Here is a 16082-nt window from a genome sequence, read left to right on the forward strand (position 1 = left end):
GGGGTGACCTACGGAGAAGGGGTTCCCCTCTGTCCTACCTCTGCCTGGCCCAGAATCAAATGGTTTCTACCCTGTTCATTCTCACCTTATCTTACTCCTCCCTCCCGTTCTATTTATAGATTATTTATTGTTGCCAACAAAATAAAGTGGAACCCTTGTTACCAGCAAGGGACTCTAGACAGGCTGCCCCCGTCCCCTGCTCCTTCAGCCCTGGGCCGCTCCTTCTGCACTGCACCCCGAGGCCCTAAGGGCTGCAGTTGGAAACTAACCACCCTGGCTGCACCTTCCTTCCCAAGCCCTCCACAGTCTGACCTGCACCCCTTCCCTCAGGGAGCCGCCACCAGAAAACCAGAATCTCAAGTTGGGCTTTGTCTGGTTCAGTTTCCTTTGGGCAAGTCATTCAGAAGGTAACCCACACCCCAGGAGGTTCAAGTTGTCTGTTAACTTTATTTTAATTGAAATGGAGGCATAATGTGTCCTAGAAAAATAAAGATTTAGAATACAAACTAGACACAGGGGTCGGGGTTGCCCCATGGGTGAGGGGATCTTTGGTCTGGGGCTGATAATGAGGGCCGTAGTCCAGGGGGAGCCAATGGGGCACCTGAGCCCAGGCCGCCCGCAACGCAGGAGCAGGAAGGGCCCAGCTGGGAGGGTCCGTCAGTCCCTGGGCTCAGGACGGCCCGTCCACCCTCGGCTTCCAGGCAGTTCTGAGAACACTGGGTGTCAGTGGACCTATTAATAGTGTTGTAGGGAGTGATAGGGAGAAGGCTCAGGGGGGTTGGAAATCCAGCCACTTGGCAAGGTTTTCAGCTCACAGTTAGTACCAGGTCGAGGGGGGCAGAGCCCCTGAGTCAGAACCCCCAGATCACCCCATATGGGGGCAGAGCAACGAAAGGGCTGTAACAGAGGTGGCTTCCCATCCAGAGGGACGTTGCCGCTGGACAGGGAGTGGACAGGGGTGAGCCCCCCTGGCATGTCCGGTTTGGAGAGGTTAAGCAGACTGGGGGGGGGGTGTAGTGTGTGTGGAATCTTCAGATTGCAGCAGTTGTGTTTCTGGAAGGTTCCCTACTCCCGGTGTCCTGGATCTCAAGCACCATTGTCAGGAGAGGCGATGAGGCCCGGGGGGCGGGGTCACAGTTCCAAGGGCTCTTCCACAGGCACTGACTGTAGCTGTGTCAGAACCTTGGTCTCAGCTTCCAGCCCCTCATCGACCTCGCCCCCTGACGTGCCCCCCAGGAGCAACCCCTCAGGGTCGGGGTCTGGCAGCCTCAGCACGGTATGGGGGGCCTGCGTCCCCAGCCCCTTCTCCGCTTCTAGCAGCCCCTCTGTGCCTGTGCTCAGTTCCAGTCCCGCTGGCCAGATGGGCACAGCTGTGGTGGACAGCATGAAGCCCTCGGGTGCGGGTGCTGGAAAGCTGGCTAGGAGGCTGGAGGAGTCTGGGGTGAAGGGCAGGCTGGTGGCAACGGCGGCGGCAGGGGCAGGTGCTGGCTGTGGTGGCTGCTGTGCAGAAAGTGTGCCTAGGGCGTGGGCCTCCGGGAGAGCGGGGCTGGAGGCCACCGGGAGGGCTCCTTCAGGCACTGAGATGGCCGTGTCTGGCTTCAGGGGCAGGGCCAGGCTGGGGGCAGGCGGCAGGACCTGGGAGACCAGCATGCTGGTGGGGAAGGTGGCCGTGAGGATGATTTTGCCCTGCTGCACGGCCACACCTGTCACGATGGGGCTTCCAGACACAGGGTTAGCCAGGAGGAAGTTTCCTGTGGGGAGGAGATGGCCGGGCACAGGGTTAGGGGGCAGCTGGCCAGGAACAGAGGTAGAGATGAAACTGCTGGGGGGCAGGACAAAGGGCATCAGCCAGAGGCAAAGTGAGCCCCTTTGGGTGGGACCAAGGCTGGGCGGCTTGAGCCTCGGCATGACCTGGCATAGGAAGGTCATGGGGCGTACCAGGGATGAGCTTCACCCCCCCCAAACTCACTGACAGCACCCTCCATCCCTGAAATAACCATCTCAACCCAGCTGGAGGGAGGCAGAAGGGGTTACCTGGGGCAGTTGCCGGAGGCAGCTGCAGGGCAGTCACACCCACTCCGGAGTTTATCAGATGCACATTGGCAGGGCCCGCTGCAGCTGCCACCTTCATGGGGCTGCCTGGCCCAGCTGCCAACAGCTGCAGTGGCCCCACAGCCTGTGGCAGGGTCACCACCTGTGAGGTGGGCACCACCTGGGGCAGGTTCAACAATGGGGAGGTGGGGCCCAGGCCTGCCGGGTACCCAGGGGGTGGGGAAAGTGGCACCACTTGTGGAGCAGCTACGGAAGACACTGGTCCTGGGGGCAGAGGAAAGGTGGCAGCCTGCGGGGGGCCAGGCACCACTTGGGGCAGAGGCCCGGACACCTCCTCTCCAGTGGGCCCCGAAGTAGTCACCTGGGTCCCCTTGGTTTCAGGGGTCTCAGGCTGAGCCTCCTCCAGTCGAACCTCCCCAGTTTGAGGGTCCAGGACTAAGGAGGTCTTGCCTTCGGTGGGCCCTAGAGGGCTGGGCTGTGGTGGGGGGGCGCTCCCAGCCCCTGTGAGCAGCAGGGGCCCCAGGCTGGAGGCCTCGCCCAGGGCCAGGCTGTTGATGATGACAGGACTCCCATTGAGGAGCACCGCTGGTGAGCTGCTGGCAGCCAGGAAGCTCCCGTTGACGAGGATGGAGGAGGAGGCAGGGCACGGCGCAGGGGGGGCGGCCCCCGCCAGGAATATGGAGCCCTGGGCAGGGGCCTCAGTGGCCACTGAAACCACCCCCCTCTCCAGGTCCTCAGGACTGCGGCTGGACTCGTCCTCCGTGGGGTTCCCATCAGACTCGCTGGCCAGAGACAGGGTTGTGAGTTGTGGCCCTGACTACTGCGTTCCCGCACTGACCGGCCAGTTTCTGCAGACTTTAGGGCACAGGCTGACCACTGCCTCCCCACCTTTCCCTAGCCCAAACTTGGGGACAATTCCCGGGAGTTCTGAGGCCACCCAAGGACCCCAGGGACAGAGCCTCTCTGCAAGCGCTTCATTGACACCACTGCAAAGCTACAGCTGGCCGCCCCAAGCCATCCCCTCGGCTCCAGGCCCCACAAGCTGGGCACCCAGGCGACCCCGAGTCTCCAGGGTCAGGAGGAAAGCCGCCCAACGGCTTTGGAGAGCGAGGAGGTAGCAGCCTGCTCAGTCCGGGTGCCTCCCCCTGGGCGTCAGAGACCGGAGAGGCCGACGCACAGGGTGGGAGGGGAAGGGCTTGGGTTACAGGGAAACTGGAGCTGGGGAAGGTTCACGTTTCACAACAAAGACAGACTACGGACCACGCTGTTTTGGGCCCCGAGGGGGGGCGGGGGGGTGAGGAAGAGCCAAGGTCCGAGATGGGCCCCGCAGCGCAGGGGCCTGAAAAAAGCCGCGACGCAGGGTGGGGTGGACACAGGCCCCTCCCCCTTTCCCGCAGCCCCTTTTTCTCACTGCCTCCCCACAGACCAGCCACCAACATGGCTAGGATCTGGGATGGAGCCCTGAGTGGAGCAGTGGGAAGAGGTCTCCCAGCCTCCGAGACAGGAGCAGTGATGTCGGGGAGGGGGCCCGGGGCGCGTGGCTATTCCATCCACACTATTATCCGCGCGGCGGGCGCCGGAGGGTGTGAGCGGGAAGCGTCCGAGGAGTTCGGAGCGCTGGCTCCAGCAGTGGGCGTGCGGGAGAGGGGGGCTAATGGGTAGCACGTCCCCGGGAAAGCGGGACCTGCGCCGCCCGGGTCCCCTCACCTCTTGCAGGGCGCACCGCTGCCGCCCCCGGTCCGGTCGCGCTGTCGTCGATTCTTGAACCAGTTGCTGACCTGCGTGAGCGAGAGGCCGGTGAGCGTGGCCAGGCGGCGCTTCTCGTCCGGCGTGGGGTAGCGGTTGCCGCGGTAGCAGGCCTTGAGCGCGGCGCGGGAGCGCTCCTTGAAGCAGTAGACCGTCTCCTCGCCGTCCCAGATGGTCTTGGGCAGCGGAAACTTCTTGCGCAGACGGTACTTGTCCACTGCGCCCAGCGCGCGGCCGCGGGCCCGCTCGGCCTCGTGGTAGCGCGCGCGCAGGTAGAGGTCCTGCAGGAAGGCGTGGTGGGCGGCGGGGAAGGGGCGGCTCTCGAGTAGCCGGTAGAGCTCGGCGTACTCGCCCCGCTGGAAGGCCACCAGGGCCCGAGCGCGCAGCACCGGGTCGCTGCCACGTAGGCGCTCGGCCGGGGGCAGTGCGCCCAGGAAGCGGCTCAAGCGGCCGGCGTGGCCAGCCTGTAGCAGCGCCTCGCAGACGCACGCCACCTGCTCGGGCGAGAAGCGGAGGCCCGTGGGCGGCTCGGCAGCGGCCTCGGGGGACGACCCGGGGACGCCCGGGGACCCCGGGCCCTCCGCTCCCGCCGCCGCTTCGCCCGCCCCGGCCCCGGCCGCCGCCGCCGCCTCACCCTCCGCCGCCTGCAAAGTCTGCAGAAGCTGGCGCGCTTCCTCCTCCTCCTCTTCGGTCGCCGCCACCGCCACCGCCTCCCCCCCAGCCGCCGGCCCCGCGCTCGGCTCCGCAGGCAAGGTAGCCATGTTTTGCAACTTTGGGAAGTTCCTCCCTCCTTCTCCTCCTCTCTCGGGCTTTCCCCAGCCCCCTCCCCCGTCCGTCCCCCCTCTCCGCCACCCCCCGTTCGCGCTTCCCGATCTTCTCCCCCTGTCGACCCCGCGTCTGCCCCCTAATGCCAGGCCCGGCGCCTCACTAGGGTCTCTCTCCCAGTGTCGGTGTGTGTGCTCGTCCCCCTCCCCGTCAGTCCGTGATTCTCCCTTTGTTTTCCCTCTGCCTCAGGCCGCGCTTTTTGCCTCCCCCCCGCGTGTGCCTCTTGCTCAGGGCCTCAGTTTCCCCATCGGGACAACGGAGAAGGTAACGGGCCGTCCGAGAGGGCTAAGGGCGCGAGGCCACCTCCGCCCCGAGACTGGGCTTCTGCACGCCTCGGTCTCCAGGGTCTTCTGAAGGCCCCCCCACTCCCCATATCTGCCTGCGCTCCGCCCCTCGGAATTCCCAGCTCCGCAGGGGGGCGGGTCTGGCGCGGAGAAGGGGCGGGGAAAAAGGGCTAGAAAGTTTGCTTCAACTTTTCTAGAGCGTCTGTCCCTGGAACGGATGCGCGTGGCCCGCGCAGGCGCAGTGGTAGGAGGATGGATGCGCGCGCGGCAGGCCCAGGCCCCCCCCTTCTTCCCAGTGCTCGGGTGGCACCGCTAGGCCACAGCTGGACAGGGGCGGTGCCTCCGGGTGGCCTGCTCGCCTGATGCTATTGGTCGGATGCCGGAGGCACGCCCTTAAGTTACCACCCCTATCCCTGACTCGTCTGCTTAGCCTCCCGCTAGCTCCCCGCCAAGGCCATTGGCCGCCTCCACTCGCCTTCTGATTGGCCCACTGAGCAACCCTTTCCCGCAACGCAAACAGCAGACACTGCGGAGTTCAGAGCTTTGGACAGAGGAGGGGGCGTTTTATTTGCGAGGGTCGGGGGTGGGGGTCCTAGGTGGGGAGAGACAATAAATACGAAGGAATGTCGGGGTCTCAGTGCATCCAAAACGTGGACTATTGTAATGGGGTCCTGGAGACTGTCAGTGGGTCGGAGGACAGGTCAATAAATACGCAAACCGCCGAGGCGGGAGGAGCCAGCTGGGGCTCTGAGAGCAGCACACGTGAAGAGGGCGCGGGAGGCCCCGAAAAAGCGGGACTGGCAAAAGCGAACGGTTCCCGAGAGCGGGCGGGGCTTGCGCTAGACGTTCTCCACGGGAAGAGAACGTTCCCCGGAGAGCAGGGCCTCATGCACAAGGATTTGTGGTTTTCGAGCCGATGTGGGCAGTTATGCGTGGAAGGTGGAAAACGGAAGGATGAGCTCTGGCCTGCTGCTTTCTCTAAATTGTAGTTTGCTCGTCCACGTCGCGACCTCAGCCAGGCCAGGCCGGAGGAAAGAAGTGGCCCGCGATTCCCCCAGCAGCAGTGTTCCGAGCTACAAGCCTCCCTTGAGCCCTGTGCTCGGGCCGCGGGCCCAGCTCCTTCCTCCCCGGCCGCCAGGGGGCGAGCCCGGATCACAAGGCTGGAGCTGGGGCAGAGCCCCATGCTTGGAGTGGTGTGGACAGGAGGCGGTGGGAGTGGCTTTTGGGCCGAGCCCGGGCCACCCAGACCTCCAGTGGGCCCGAGTGGAGGACAAGCTGGGCTTTTAGGGTTCAGGGGGCGAAGGCGGTTCCTGGGTGGCGCCAGACCGGGGTGAGACGGCCTGCGCCGGCCACCAACCCAGTGCAGCCCAAGGCGGCGGCACCAGCCAGAGCAACGGTGAACAGGAACAGGGAACGCGCCTCCGATAGGCCAAGCCTAGGGACCTGCGGGCGAAACGGCAGGATAAACACCAGCGACACGGGCTCTGATTGGTTCCTGGGACTCGCTCCGCCTACGCTCATAGGTGGGTCCACAATACTTGCACCCGCCCCGCCCCTGAAAGCACGGGCGGCTGTGGTTGGTCGGCTCACAAGCCTCGAGTCTGGTCCGAACTCATCATTGGCTGCTTCCTAGTAGCCTGTGTTGATTGGCTGCCCGAGCACCCTTCCTCCCCACTCCTGTCAAGCCCCGCAGATGCACAGCTAAGCCCAGCGGCTCCCGGTGCTTGGAGCGAGGCGGGGGCGTGGCGGCGGCTGCGGGGGCGGGCGGACGGGTGTGAGCAGCCCGACGTACCCTGGCAGGGAGCAGCAGGTGGCGGCGGTGCATGGGGCTTGGCCCCACCAGCGAGCACTGGCCCAGAGCCACGGGCGGGGGGCCATCTAGCTGAAGAGAGAAGGGACAGGTGACCCGATCGGAGCCCAACCCAGCCCAGCCGGCCGCCTCTGCGGGGGGTGCGAGAGACAGCAAGGGGAGCCGAGGTCGGGGAGGGAATCGACGGATTGCGGGCGGGATTTGGTGAGAAGCCTGAACCGTGGGAGATTTGGTACATGTGGGGCTGAATGGAGGGTGTCTGCCACCTGGAACCCCAAAGAGGTAGGGTGAACCCTAAATCGGGACCAGAGGATGGGATCTGCAGAGGGGGCAGCAGGCTTGACATAAGGGAAAAATAGGGGTCTTACATGGGAAGGTGGATCCGTGGCCCGGGGACTGGGGACCCCCGTGACAGCTGGAAGGAGAAGAGAGAGGCGTGGGCGCGTGGAGTGACGGAGGGGGGGTGGCGCGGCGTGCCCCAGCCTGGGCCCCTTATCCTCCCCCAGGTGTCCGGGCTAACCTCCCCTGGCGCCCTCGGGAACGCGGGCAACTGAGGAACTCACCAGCTGCTCCTTCCGCCTGAAGCCCCTCCATCCGCTCTTGCAGCTGCCGAATATGCTCCTCCAGGTTTCGGTTCCTGGCCTCGGCCTCACGGAGTTGACTGAGGGGAGGTAAGGACCATGAGCCCTTCGGGATCTTGGAGAGAGTCTGCTAAAGGTAGTGGCAGGCCCCTGTGCCCCGACCCCGACCTGGCAAAGTTCTGGTTAGCCGTGCGGATGGCCTCCAGCTCTCGGCTCAGGCTCTGTCGGGTAAGCACCTCTTCCTCCAGGGCCTCCTGGAGCTCCTGCAAGGTCACCTCAGCTGCCACAGCCGCTGGGATGGCCGCTGGAACTGCCACTGGAATTGCCGCTTCAGCCTGCATATGGGAACGCAGCTTAGGGCTGCACTCAAGACCCGTGTAGGTTCCAGGCCTGGGGTCCTCTCTTGTCCTCTACTTCCCTATCCCTACACATCTTTGTGGAGTCCCACAGCTCCTGCAGTGATCCAGGCACCCAGGCCCTGCCCTGGTCTCCAGCCTTAGTTGGCTCCCTTCTCATCCACCTTCCACACAGGAACGAAAGGGCTGTTCCTAAAATGCTCAACTCAACTTGACCATGTCTCTCCCCTGCTCAAAATTTCTCCAGCTCCACAGTGCCCTCGGGAGAAGGCCTGCGGCACCAAAAGGCCCTGTTTGGTTTGTTTTCTGCTGGCCTCTGCAGCCTCCCCTCCCCTCACCCTTCACCTTCCTTCTCCTGGAACAGTTTAGCCTCACCACCCTCCTTTCCCTGTTCAAAAACAAACCAGCTGGTTCCCACCTCAGGGTCTTTGCCCTGGAGGTTCTCTCTGCTAACCAATGAGTACTTCTCTTCCCATGGCAGTGCTCCTCCTCCTTCTCCGGGACTTCCCCTCTCTGCTGAGATCCCCCTCCACACCCCCTCGATGCCCTCTGATCATCTCTGAGGAAAGTAACGTTTGTTGTCTGTTTTCCGACTTCCTGTGAATAGGCTCCCAGAGGGCCTAGCGCACTATGGTACTCTCTACCCTGGAAGTCTGCCTTTTCTTGGAATTCATCCCTCACTCCAACGACTCACTATTTTCTCTGGTGGGGGCACCGTGGGCTCCAGGCCGGACACTTGCACAGGTGCCTCAGGCAATGGCTCAGCCTCCAGTTCCATGGGCATGGGGCCGGGAACCTCATTGTCCCTGGGGAGAGGAAGAGGATGGGGGGGAGGGCCAGGACTCCCTAGCCTGTGGGCACAGGCCGCTAGACCCAAGGACCCCATGATTTAAGGAGGGGGAGGGGCAGAGTGAAGGGAACAAATCGCCAGGTTGCAACAGGTCTCTTGGAAAGGAAAAGGCCCACCCCTGGGAGCTTCCCTCTCAGACCCACGTTGTAGGGTCTGTTCGTCTCCTCCCTCTCCACGTTACCTTTGTACACCCGTCCTTAGGGCCTCGGGACAGTGAGGGGAGCCCCATGAGGGAGATTCTACCCAGCTCTGGCCACCGCCAAAGATACGGTCTTAAGACTGAGGTGTATCCCAAGAGTGTGACTCTAGACATCACCACATGCCCCTCACACCCAGCTGCTGGGAGGGGGACAAACCCTCCCTACAAATATGAAATGGCAATAAATGGGGATGTCCTGCCCAACCTAGCAATCCCCTCAGGGAACTGTGTCTCAGGGACCTAATGCCAAGACCAACCTGTGGCTGTTCGTCCAACCTGGCTTACAACAGAGAGGACAGAGAGTCCTGACATGCCCAGTAAAGAGAATATGCATAGCAGGTCAAGACCAGGTTGTAGTTCATGATAAGAAATGGTGTTTGCAATACATTGTCCGGTAACAAAACAGATTAGAATACAGCCTGTTCTCATGGTTAAATACATGCGAGCACACCTGTGACCCAGGGGCCATCACTGATGGTGGGCCTCCTTTTGCTTATCCATATTTTATAATTTACCTGTGACAAGCAATGTATTATATGTGGAATTCATGTTTTTAAAAAGCGTTATGTCAGTGATTCAATGAGTTTATGTTCTTTTAAGGTTGATTTAAAAATTCTAAACTTACTTTCTAAGATTCTGAGGTCCCATGACTCTGTGTACTAGAAGTCTAAGTGTAAGGTTGGAAAATGCTGGAAGGCCGGGTCTGTGGCTCTGAGGTTTTAAATTGAATCTAAAATTTCAGGGTACTTATGGTCTGAGATTTTAAGGTCCTACAACTCTGGGCTCCTAAGAGTCCTTGGTCCCAAGACAATAAGCTTCCAAGACTGATCCTGCAATTCTAGTGGGTGCTGATGGGCCAGAATACGGTAACCCCCTGGAGGCTGTCACCCCAGCCCACTCCTCAAAGGCTGCACAGGGTCAGCTCTTACCTGAGGGCCATGCAGGAGTAGGAGAAACCTACAAAAGGCAGGTGGACCCCCAGTGGCACGCCTTCCCGCACGTCCGACAGTGTTTCCTATACAAGAGAAGCACAGCTGGGAGGTGAGCACTGGTTATTAGGGCTGGCCCCTCACCCCTTCCCAGTCTTGACTTAAACATGGCACCCAAATCCCACCCTAATTTGGGGTCTATCTAAAGTGTCCCCTCTATCATTTTATTGTGTACTGCTGCTTCCCTCAGGGCACTTGTCACACTATCACTGTATACTTCTCCAGACTGTAAGTGGATGAGGGACCAGGGCTGACTTGGTTTGTGTGTGTCCCCAGCAGTGCCCAGCACAAGGGCACCCTGGCTGAGCAAGCATTCCAGGGTAGCTCGTGTAACACTGAGAAAGAGATGGCCTAAGGAAGGAAGATTCCTCTTTGGTGCCTTCCTGCCTCCTTCCAGGTATCAGTTCAGATAGCCTCCCTCCTCCAGGAAGCCCCCCAGGACCTTCCATGCTGAGTCAGGAGCTCTGCCTCCTGCATTCCCCCATTGCAGGCTTGATCTCTCCTCTGGGGTGTCATTGTCTGGGGACAAGTCTGTGTACCCCATGTGTCTCCCCAACTGGACTATGAATCTAGGTCACTGCTGGGTTCCCAGCACTGGGTGGGCACAGAGGAGGTGCTCTGGGGAAGAAATGATTTCAGGACCCCAGGAGGTAGGCACTCTCCTAATCCCAACTTTATGGAACGATGGGGGAGCAGGGGTCGCAGGTACCTACCCCGCCCCCGCTCACCATGGCAGTGAGCCCATCTTCCACCACATCGAAGTTGCATGTGTCGGTGGCACCGTCAAAATCTGGTGTAAAGGGAGGCACGCTGTCTCGGAGACCATCCCAGTCAAGATCAAAGAAGAAAGGATGCTTCTGGAAATCACCTGCTCCATTCCGGCCCAGCCGCGTCTCCGGAGGACACAACAGTCGCTGGATAAGGTCTCGAGCCTCCTCAGGAACCCCTGCGTCAGCCAGCGGTAGAGACAGGTGCTCCTGCTCCAAGGGAGAGGGAAAGCGGGGATGTCAGTCTGGAAACAGGTGCGGAGAGATCAGGGGCTCCTGAGACCCTGCTTACCTTGTAGTGCACGATCTTGCCGTAGGTCTCTGCGGTGGAGTCGGCATAGAAGGGCGTCTGCCCATAGAACATTTCATAGGCGAACACACCCAATGCCCACCAGTCACACTCGGGCCCGTAGCTGCCGGTCCCCGGCCCGCCGCCCACAGCCTGCAGGATCTCTGGGGACAAGTAATCTGGGGTGCCCACAGCCACCAGCGACCGCACCTGAGCCAACAGAACCAGAGCTGGGCTCAGCCGACCCCTCCAAGCCCTGGCTCCACCCCCTCCCAGCCACGCCCCTGGAGCTTAATCCCACCTCCTGCCTCTTCTAACCTTGAGCCAAGCACACTTAGGCCTGGGTTGCCTCCTCCCCCTTCCCCCTCCAAGTCTAGTCCTGCCTCCATCCCATCGCTGCTTGCACTCCTCAGCCCCGCCCCCACACTGTGCACCTCAGGTCCAGCACCTGATCCCAACCCCTAACTGGTGGCCCGCGGTGGGCGGGCGCACCGCTCACCGTTCCATCTGCCTGCAACTTCAGGCATGAGCCAAAGTCAGCCAAGCGGATGTGGCCACAGCGGTCCAGCAAGATGTTGTCCGGTTTGATGTCCCTGCGCAGAGTGAAGAACGGAGGGAGGAGGTATAAGTCAACCTCCTTCCCACATCTCCCCAGGCTCCACCCTTAGGGACCCGGCTCTCCAATTCCCAAGCCTCCAGGTCCTGCCCTCACGCTTCACCTCCTAGGGTTCGCCCTTTGTGGATTCTACAGTTCTGAACCCAACTCCCCAGGTCCTGTCTCCATTGGGACCCAACCAGCAAGGTCTCTTTCCAGGCCCTGCCCCCTCTGGGCTCTAACCTAGGAACCCTTCTGGGGTCCAATCTTTACTGTCCCTCTCCAGGCCCCGTCCCTCAGCCCGTGCAGTGCCCACCTGTGCACATAGCCCAGTCGGTGCACGGAGTCTATGGCCATGACAATCTCGGCCAGGTAGAAGCGTGCCATCTCTGCCGGGATCCGCTCCCCAAACTTGCTCAGCAGCGTCAGCAGGTCCCCGCCCACGTAGTACTCCATGACCAGGTACTGGGAGGGGGTGTGTCATGGGGAGTCGGTAGCCCCCCCTAGATGCCTATTGCTGATAGCCTGTGACAAAGGCTCCCAGAGACGCCCCATCCCTGGGCAGAAACCCGCAGCCCCAGCACCGAGAGAGCCCCAGAGATCTCCCAAGCCAAATCTGAGAAACCCACCAAAACCCGCCCCCAGCTCTCTCAGGATGTCACTGGGCAGAGATTCACTTCTACATTCCCCGCCTACACACACACACAGAAGGAAAAAGAACCCAGAGACCTCCCGATGCCCAGAGTGTAGAGCCCAGATACCCCCCGCCCAGTGACCCATACACAGACTCTACAGAGCTCTCCCATTCCAGGTAAGAATCCCCTGGCGCCGGCTTTACAGAGCCCCGCAGAATCGGCCCGGGAAAGGGCGGTGAGGGACATCAACCATCCTGAGAAAAAAAGCCCGTTCCTACCACACACAGACTCTCACGGGATGTGTGGAGGTCCCCACCCTAGAACTTCCTCTCCCTGCCCCCACCTCGTTAAAGGACAGCCTCGGGGTGGGGGTCCGTCCTTCTAGTCACCCGGCCTGGGGCTCACCAGATAGTTCTCGTCCTGGAAGGCGAAATGTAGCTGCGTGATCCAGCGCCGGTCCCCATTCACTAACACATCCCTCTCTTCGCGGAAGCATGACACCTGCGACGCAACCGGAGGAGCTGAAGTGGTTGGGGGAGTGTGGGGGGAGGATCCTCAGCGCCCTGTACACCCAGGCCTGCGCCTCACCTCTCCTCTCTTCAGCATGTCCCACTTATTCATGATCTTCATGGCGTACACCTGGCCGGTCTGCTTCAGCTTCACCACCGCTACCTGAAGGTTGAAATGGGGTGACGGGTGGAGGTGGCGGAGGAGCGAACAGGCTGGCTCAGAAGGCACTCCACCCTAAACCCCGCCCACCAGCCACATCACGCCCACTGGCCTCAAGTCCCGCCCCCAGCCCCTGCTGGTCTCCGGTTCTAAACTCATTCATCAATTTCTAAGGCCCCGCCCCAAACTCCTGCCTCCCTCCCAAGGCCCGGAAAGTCGAGGCTCCGGCCAAGCGGAGCAACCACCACAGCTCAGGGCTCACCTCACTGAACGCCCCGCGTCCGATCACCTTCAGAATCTCGAAATCTTCCCTCTGCAGCCGGACCTCCTTAAGCCTTGTCGCGATGGGCTCCACTGGGGGGTGGGGGGCGACGAGAACTGAGGGTCACTGGGACTGACACTGGAGACGAGAAGTCCCACCCTCTGGCCCTCAGTCTCCCTGCCCCTTGTTCTGTCCTGGGTCTCTCGGTCTCCCCCTTTCTCTGTCCCTCAGTTTCAATGTTCCCTTCCCTCTGCCCCTCCCTTTAGGACTGTCTGCTTCCCAAGGGCTTCCCACACACTGTGTGAGGTTTTGTGGCCGCAAAACAGCCCTCCTACAGAGAAAGGTGGGGTGCCTGGGAACCCCTTTTTTGAACAAGGCATTGGGCCAGAGGGATTTGTGGGAGCAGGATGATGAGGAGGAAGGCAACTCTGCAGAAGGGAGGCCCTAAAGAATGCAGGAAGAAAAGGCCCAGTACTCCCTGGGCTTCAGGCCCCCACCCCAAGTCAGAGTGATGGGGAAAGCCCGGCCCACTCCAGGCTTCTCTCAGTCCAGTCTGGAACATGCAGTTTTATCCAGTTCCTCTAGGTTCAGAGTCAGGTGGCTCTTGGACCACACTTTGGGAAACACTGGATTTGGGGGCAGAGGGCCAAGAGAACTAGGAGAGAGTGACCGCATCTGGGCTCCAGGCCGGTTCAAGTGTTCTCAAAGTCCTCTCTCTCAACTCCAGGAGGAGCACTCTATTATTATCCCTTATTTACAGACGGGGACTCCAGGCTGAGACAGGTGAAGTTATTTGTCCAAGGACTTACAGCTAAGAATGTTACACAGAGCAGGTTGGGAATAGGGAGCCCGGGGGTGGAGGCAGGAGACTCAGGGACACAGAGAGGGAGACCTGGACCCCCTGGGGGTAGAAGCCTCTGGGGACCTCGGCGGGAGGGTGAAAAGAGAAATGGGTATGAGTAGGAATGAGGGGTGATACAGTGGGTTATGGAGGGCAGAGAGGGGCCCCCATGGGGTTCGGGGAGAGTGGGCCGTCAGGGAAGAACCAGCCAGGGCCCAGGATGGGGGAGGGAGGAGAGAGCCAAGACATTGAGCCCTTTTAAGGCAGCGGGAACCCAGGCCCCCTCCCCCGCCCTGGCAGCCCATAGGGGAGGGGCCGTAGGATGCTGCTCGAGCCACAAAAGGAGTGCTCCTCAGGGGAGAGCCAGACCCCTGCCCCCACTTCAGTCTCAGTTTACCCTGCCAGCTAAACTTCATCCTCTGCAAAAGGGGGACTAAGAGAGTTGCTAAGGGCTGGGGGAAGGTGGAGAGAAGGTTTTTCCAGAGGCTGAGTGGCCTGGCCCTTGACCTCTACCTTCCTATCTTGAAAATGGGAGGGGGACGGACAGGAGCAGGGTCTGGATCCCAAAGAGATGGACACAAGAAAAGAGGGAGCAGGACAAGGCAGAGAGAGGAAACAGAGGGACGGAGAGAACTAGGGACACACGGAACCTCAGGACCAAGAGCAAGTCACTGAGGGACAGATCAGTGGAGGTACAGTGGCAGGGGGTCACAGAGAAACTCGAGTGAGTGTGAGTCCTGGGCCAGGAGAGCAGGAGAGCAGACAACACAGAGGCTGAGCCTGTAGCATCTTCCCTCTGGGCCTGTCTCCAGGGAAAGACCTGGCAAGAGGGGGCTTTGTGGGAGAGCTGGGAAGCTGGAGGTCATGGACTAGAATGAAAGGGCCTGGGGAGCTGGAGGGGAGTTTAAAGCTGGCGCATGCAGACGAGGAGGGACCAAGACCAACGGGGGAGGGGGCCTTCATCCGAGGGGTGGAGGGGGTGCTGGGTGGTGTCTGTCTGCAGAGCTGCTTCTCCCCCAGGGCCTGCCTGAGTCACTGCACCCTCCCAGTGCCTGGGCACCTGTTGGGGCAGCTGGAGAGGCTGGCGCCGCACCCCTGGCAGCTGCCCTAGCCTATCCCTTCTGCTAGCCCATGCTCTGGGAAGCCAGGGTTGAGGCCACGGGGCCCATTTTGGTGTGTGGGGGTTCTAGGAGATGGGGCTCCCAGCATGTCCCTAGGCCTAGACTTGGGAAAGGGGATGCAGAGGGGGGGCATGAGAGACTTCCCAGCCCAGCCTACCATGGCTCCCAAATCCTGGTTCTGAGTCATGGCTGCCCTGGACTCTGCTGACTCCACTCTGCCTAGCCAGGTGGCACAAAGGTAAGGGCATGTCACCCCAGGACCCAGGTTCAAGCTCTGGGCCCCTGAATGATCTCTCCCCATAACTATCCCGACACCCCGAGAGCCACCCCTGCACCCAACCCCATCTCCTGCCTCTGCCCTGCGCCCACCCTCCCAATGTGGGGGAGCCCATGCCAGCAGGCACTCACCCCACTGCAAGAAGTCGGCCACGTACTTGTCCTGGGCTAGGTCGGAGGCGCCCAGCTCCTGGTGGACGCCCAGGAGAAGGTCGAGCAGGGGCTCCAGCCCCAGGAAGCCGGGGTCCAGCACCAGCTGCTGGAGCCGCCTCAGCCGCACCTCGGCTGACATGTCGGGCAGGCAACACCATGGCCCCTCCAGGGGCTCGGGGTCCTCCGTCACGGGGCCTGGCAGCCCCTGTCCAGGCCCTGGGGCCCTGGCCGCATGTCGGCCTGTCCCTGGCTGTCCCCTGGGCCTCTCTGGCCACTTCTCTCTGCTGGCTGCAAAGGCCTCCTCCCCTCACCCCTCCCCTCGGCCGGCCCCCTCCCTGCCTTAACCCCTGATAAGCCAGGCCCCCCAGAACGCTTCCGTGAGATTAAGGGGGTGGAGAATCTCAACACTCAATACACACCCAACCCATAAAAAGGCGGAGCACAAAGGAATGCTACAGGTGTGACAGAAGCCAAACATGAGCCCTCCCATTCCCCAGAGGGGGCCTACTGAGGTCCAGAGTTACCTGGTAACACCCCTCCCAAGCCCTGGAGTTGAGGGGAGGAGAAAGGGGTGAGGCCTGGGAAGGGGGACAGGCGGCCAGGGCAGCTTTGTGGGTGACTCAGCCCCAGATTCAGACTTTGGGCCAGTTTAAATTTAGCCCTCAGGCCCTCTGCTTTACACTGACTTTTTTTTGGCAGGAGGTGGGGAAGGGGTGGTGAAAGAATAGGGAAGGGAGGCCCTCAGGAGCCAGGACCGGGGGTGATCCGCTGGCCAAAGCCTG

At 61.3% G+C, this 16082-nt stretch overlaps 2 protein-coding genes across 42 annotated transcripts; both read right to left on the reverse strand.

Moving 5' to 3' along the window:
* Positions 1 to 435: 435 nt before the first annotated feature.
* SIX5 (SIX homeobox 5) lies at positions 436 to 4559 on the reverse strand (the record flags this gene model as incomplete). The annotated part of the gene is made up of 3 exons (XM_081032773.1): positions 436 to 1751; positions 2035 to 2834; positions 3760 to 4559. 3 exons carry the CDS (start codon positions 4557 to 4559, stop codon positions 1132 to 1134), a joined length of 2220 nt encoding a protein of 739 aa, XP_080888899.1. The 3' UTR covers positions 436 to 1131.
* Positions 4560 to 5443: 884 nt separating this feature from the next.
* DMPK (DM1 protein kinase) lies at positions 5444 to 15928 on the reverse strand. Of its 41 annotated transcripts, none has more exons than XM_081032791.1 (16): positions 15280 to 15616; positions 12910 to 13001; positions 12567 to 12650; positions 12384 to 12479; positions 11660 to 11808; positions 11248 to 11341; positions 10752 to 10808; positions 10561 to 10669; positions 10421 to 10482; positions 9633 to 9718; positions 8349 to 8460; positions 7467 to 7633; positions 7281 to 7378; positions 7086 to 7132; positions 6700 to 6789; positions 5444 to 6350 (listed from the first exon to the last, which is right to left on the reverse strand). In XM_081032791.1, exons 1-16 carry the CDS (start codon positions 15437 to 15439, stop codon positions 6198 to 6200), a joined length of 1656 nt encoding a protein of 551 aa, XP_080888917.1. In that variant the 5' UTR covers positions 15440 to 15616; the 3' UTR covers positions 5444 to 6197. The 41 variants fall into 41 exon arrangements, with proteins under 41 accessions (XP_080888917.1, XP_080888913.1, XP_080888914.1 ...); XM_081032787.1 differs by having other exon boundaries at positions 6700 to 6785; positions 10406 to 10482; XM_081032788.1 differs by having other exon boundaries at positions 10406 to 10482.
* Positions 15929 to 16082: the final 154 nt, after the last annotated feature.

This window comes from Rhinolophus hipposideros (assembly GCF_964194185.1).
Source record: "Rhinolophus hipposideros genome assembly, chromosome: 21".
Lineage (NCBI taxonomy): Eukaryota > Metazoa > Chordata > Mammalia > Chiroptera > Rhinolophidae > Rhinolophus > Rhinolophus hipposideros.

What these genes read in the sequence shown, in the direction of transcription:
- DMPK (XM_081032808.1), bottom strand. Translation starts at nt 15,458, where the DNA reads ATGGTGTTGCCTGCCCGACATGTCAGCCGAGGTGCGGCTGAGGCGGCT. An exon ending in ACCTGACTCTGAACCTAGAG is followed by an intron (nt 13,002 to 13,488) that starts GAACTGGATAAA and finishes CCCACCCCCCAG; the next exon opens with TGGAGCCCATCGCGACAAGG. An exon ending in AGTTGCAGGCAGATGGAACG is followed by an intron (nt 10,959 to 11,247) that starts GTGAGCGGTGCG and finishes CTGTTGGCTCAG; the next exon opens with GTGCGGTCGCTGGTGGCTGT.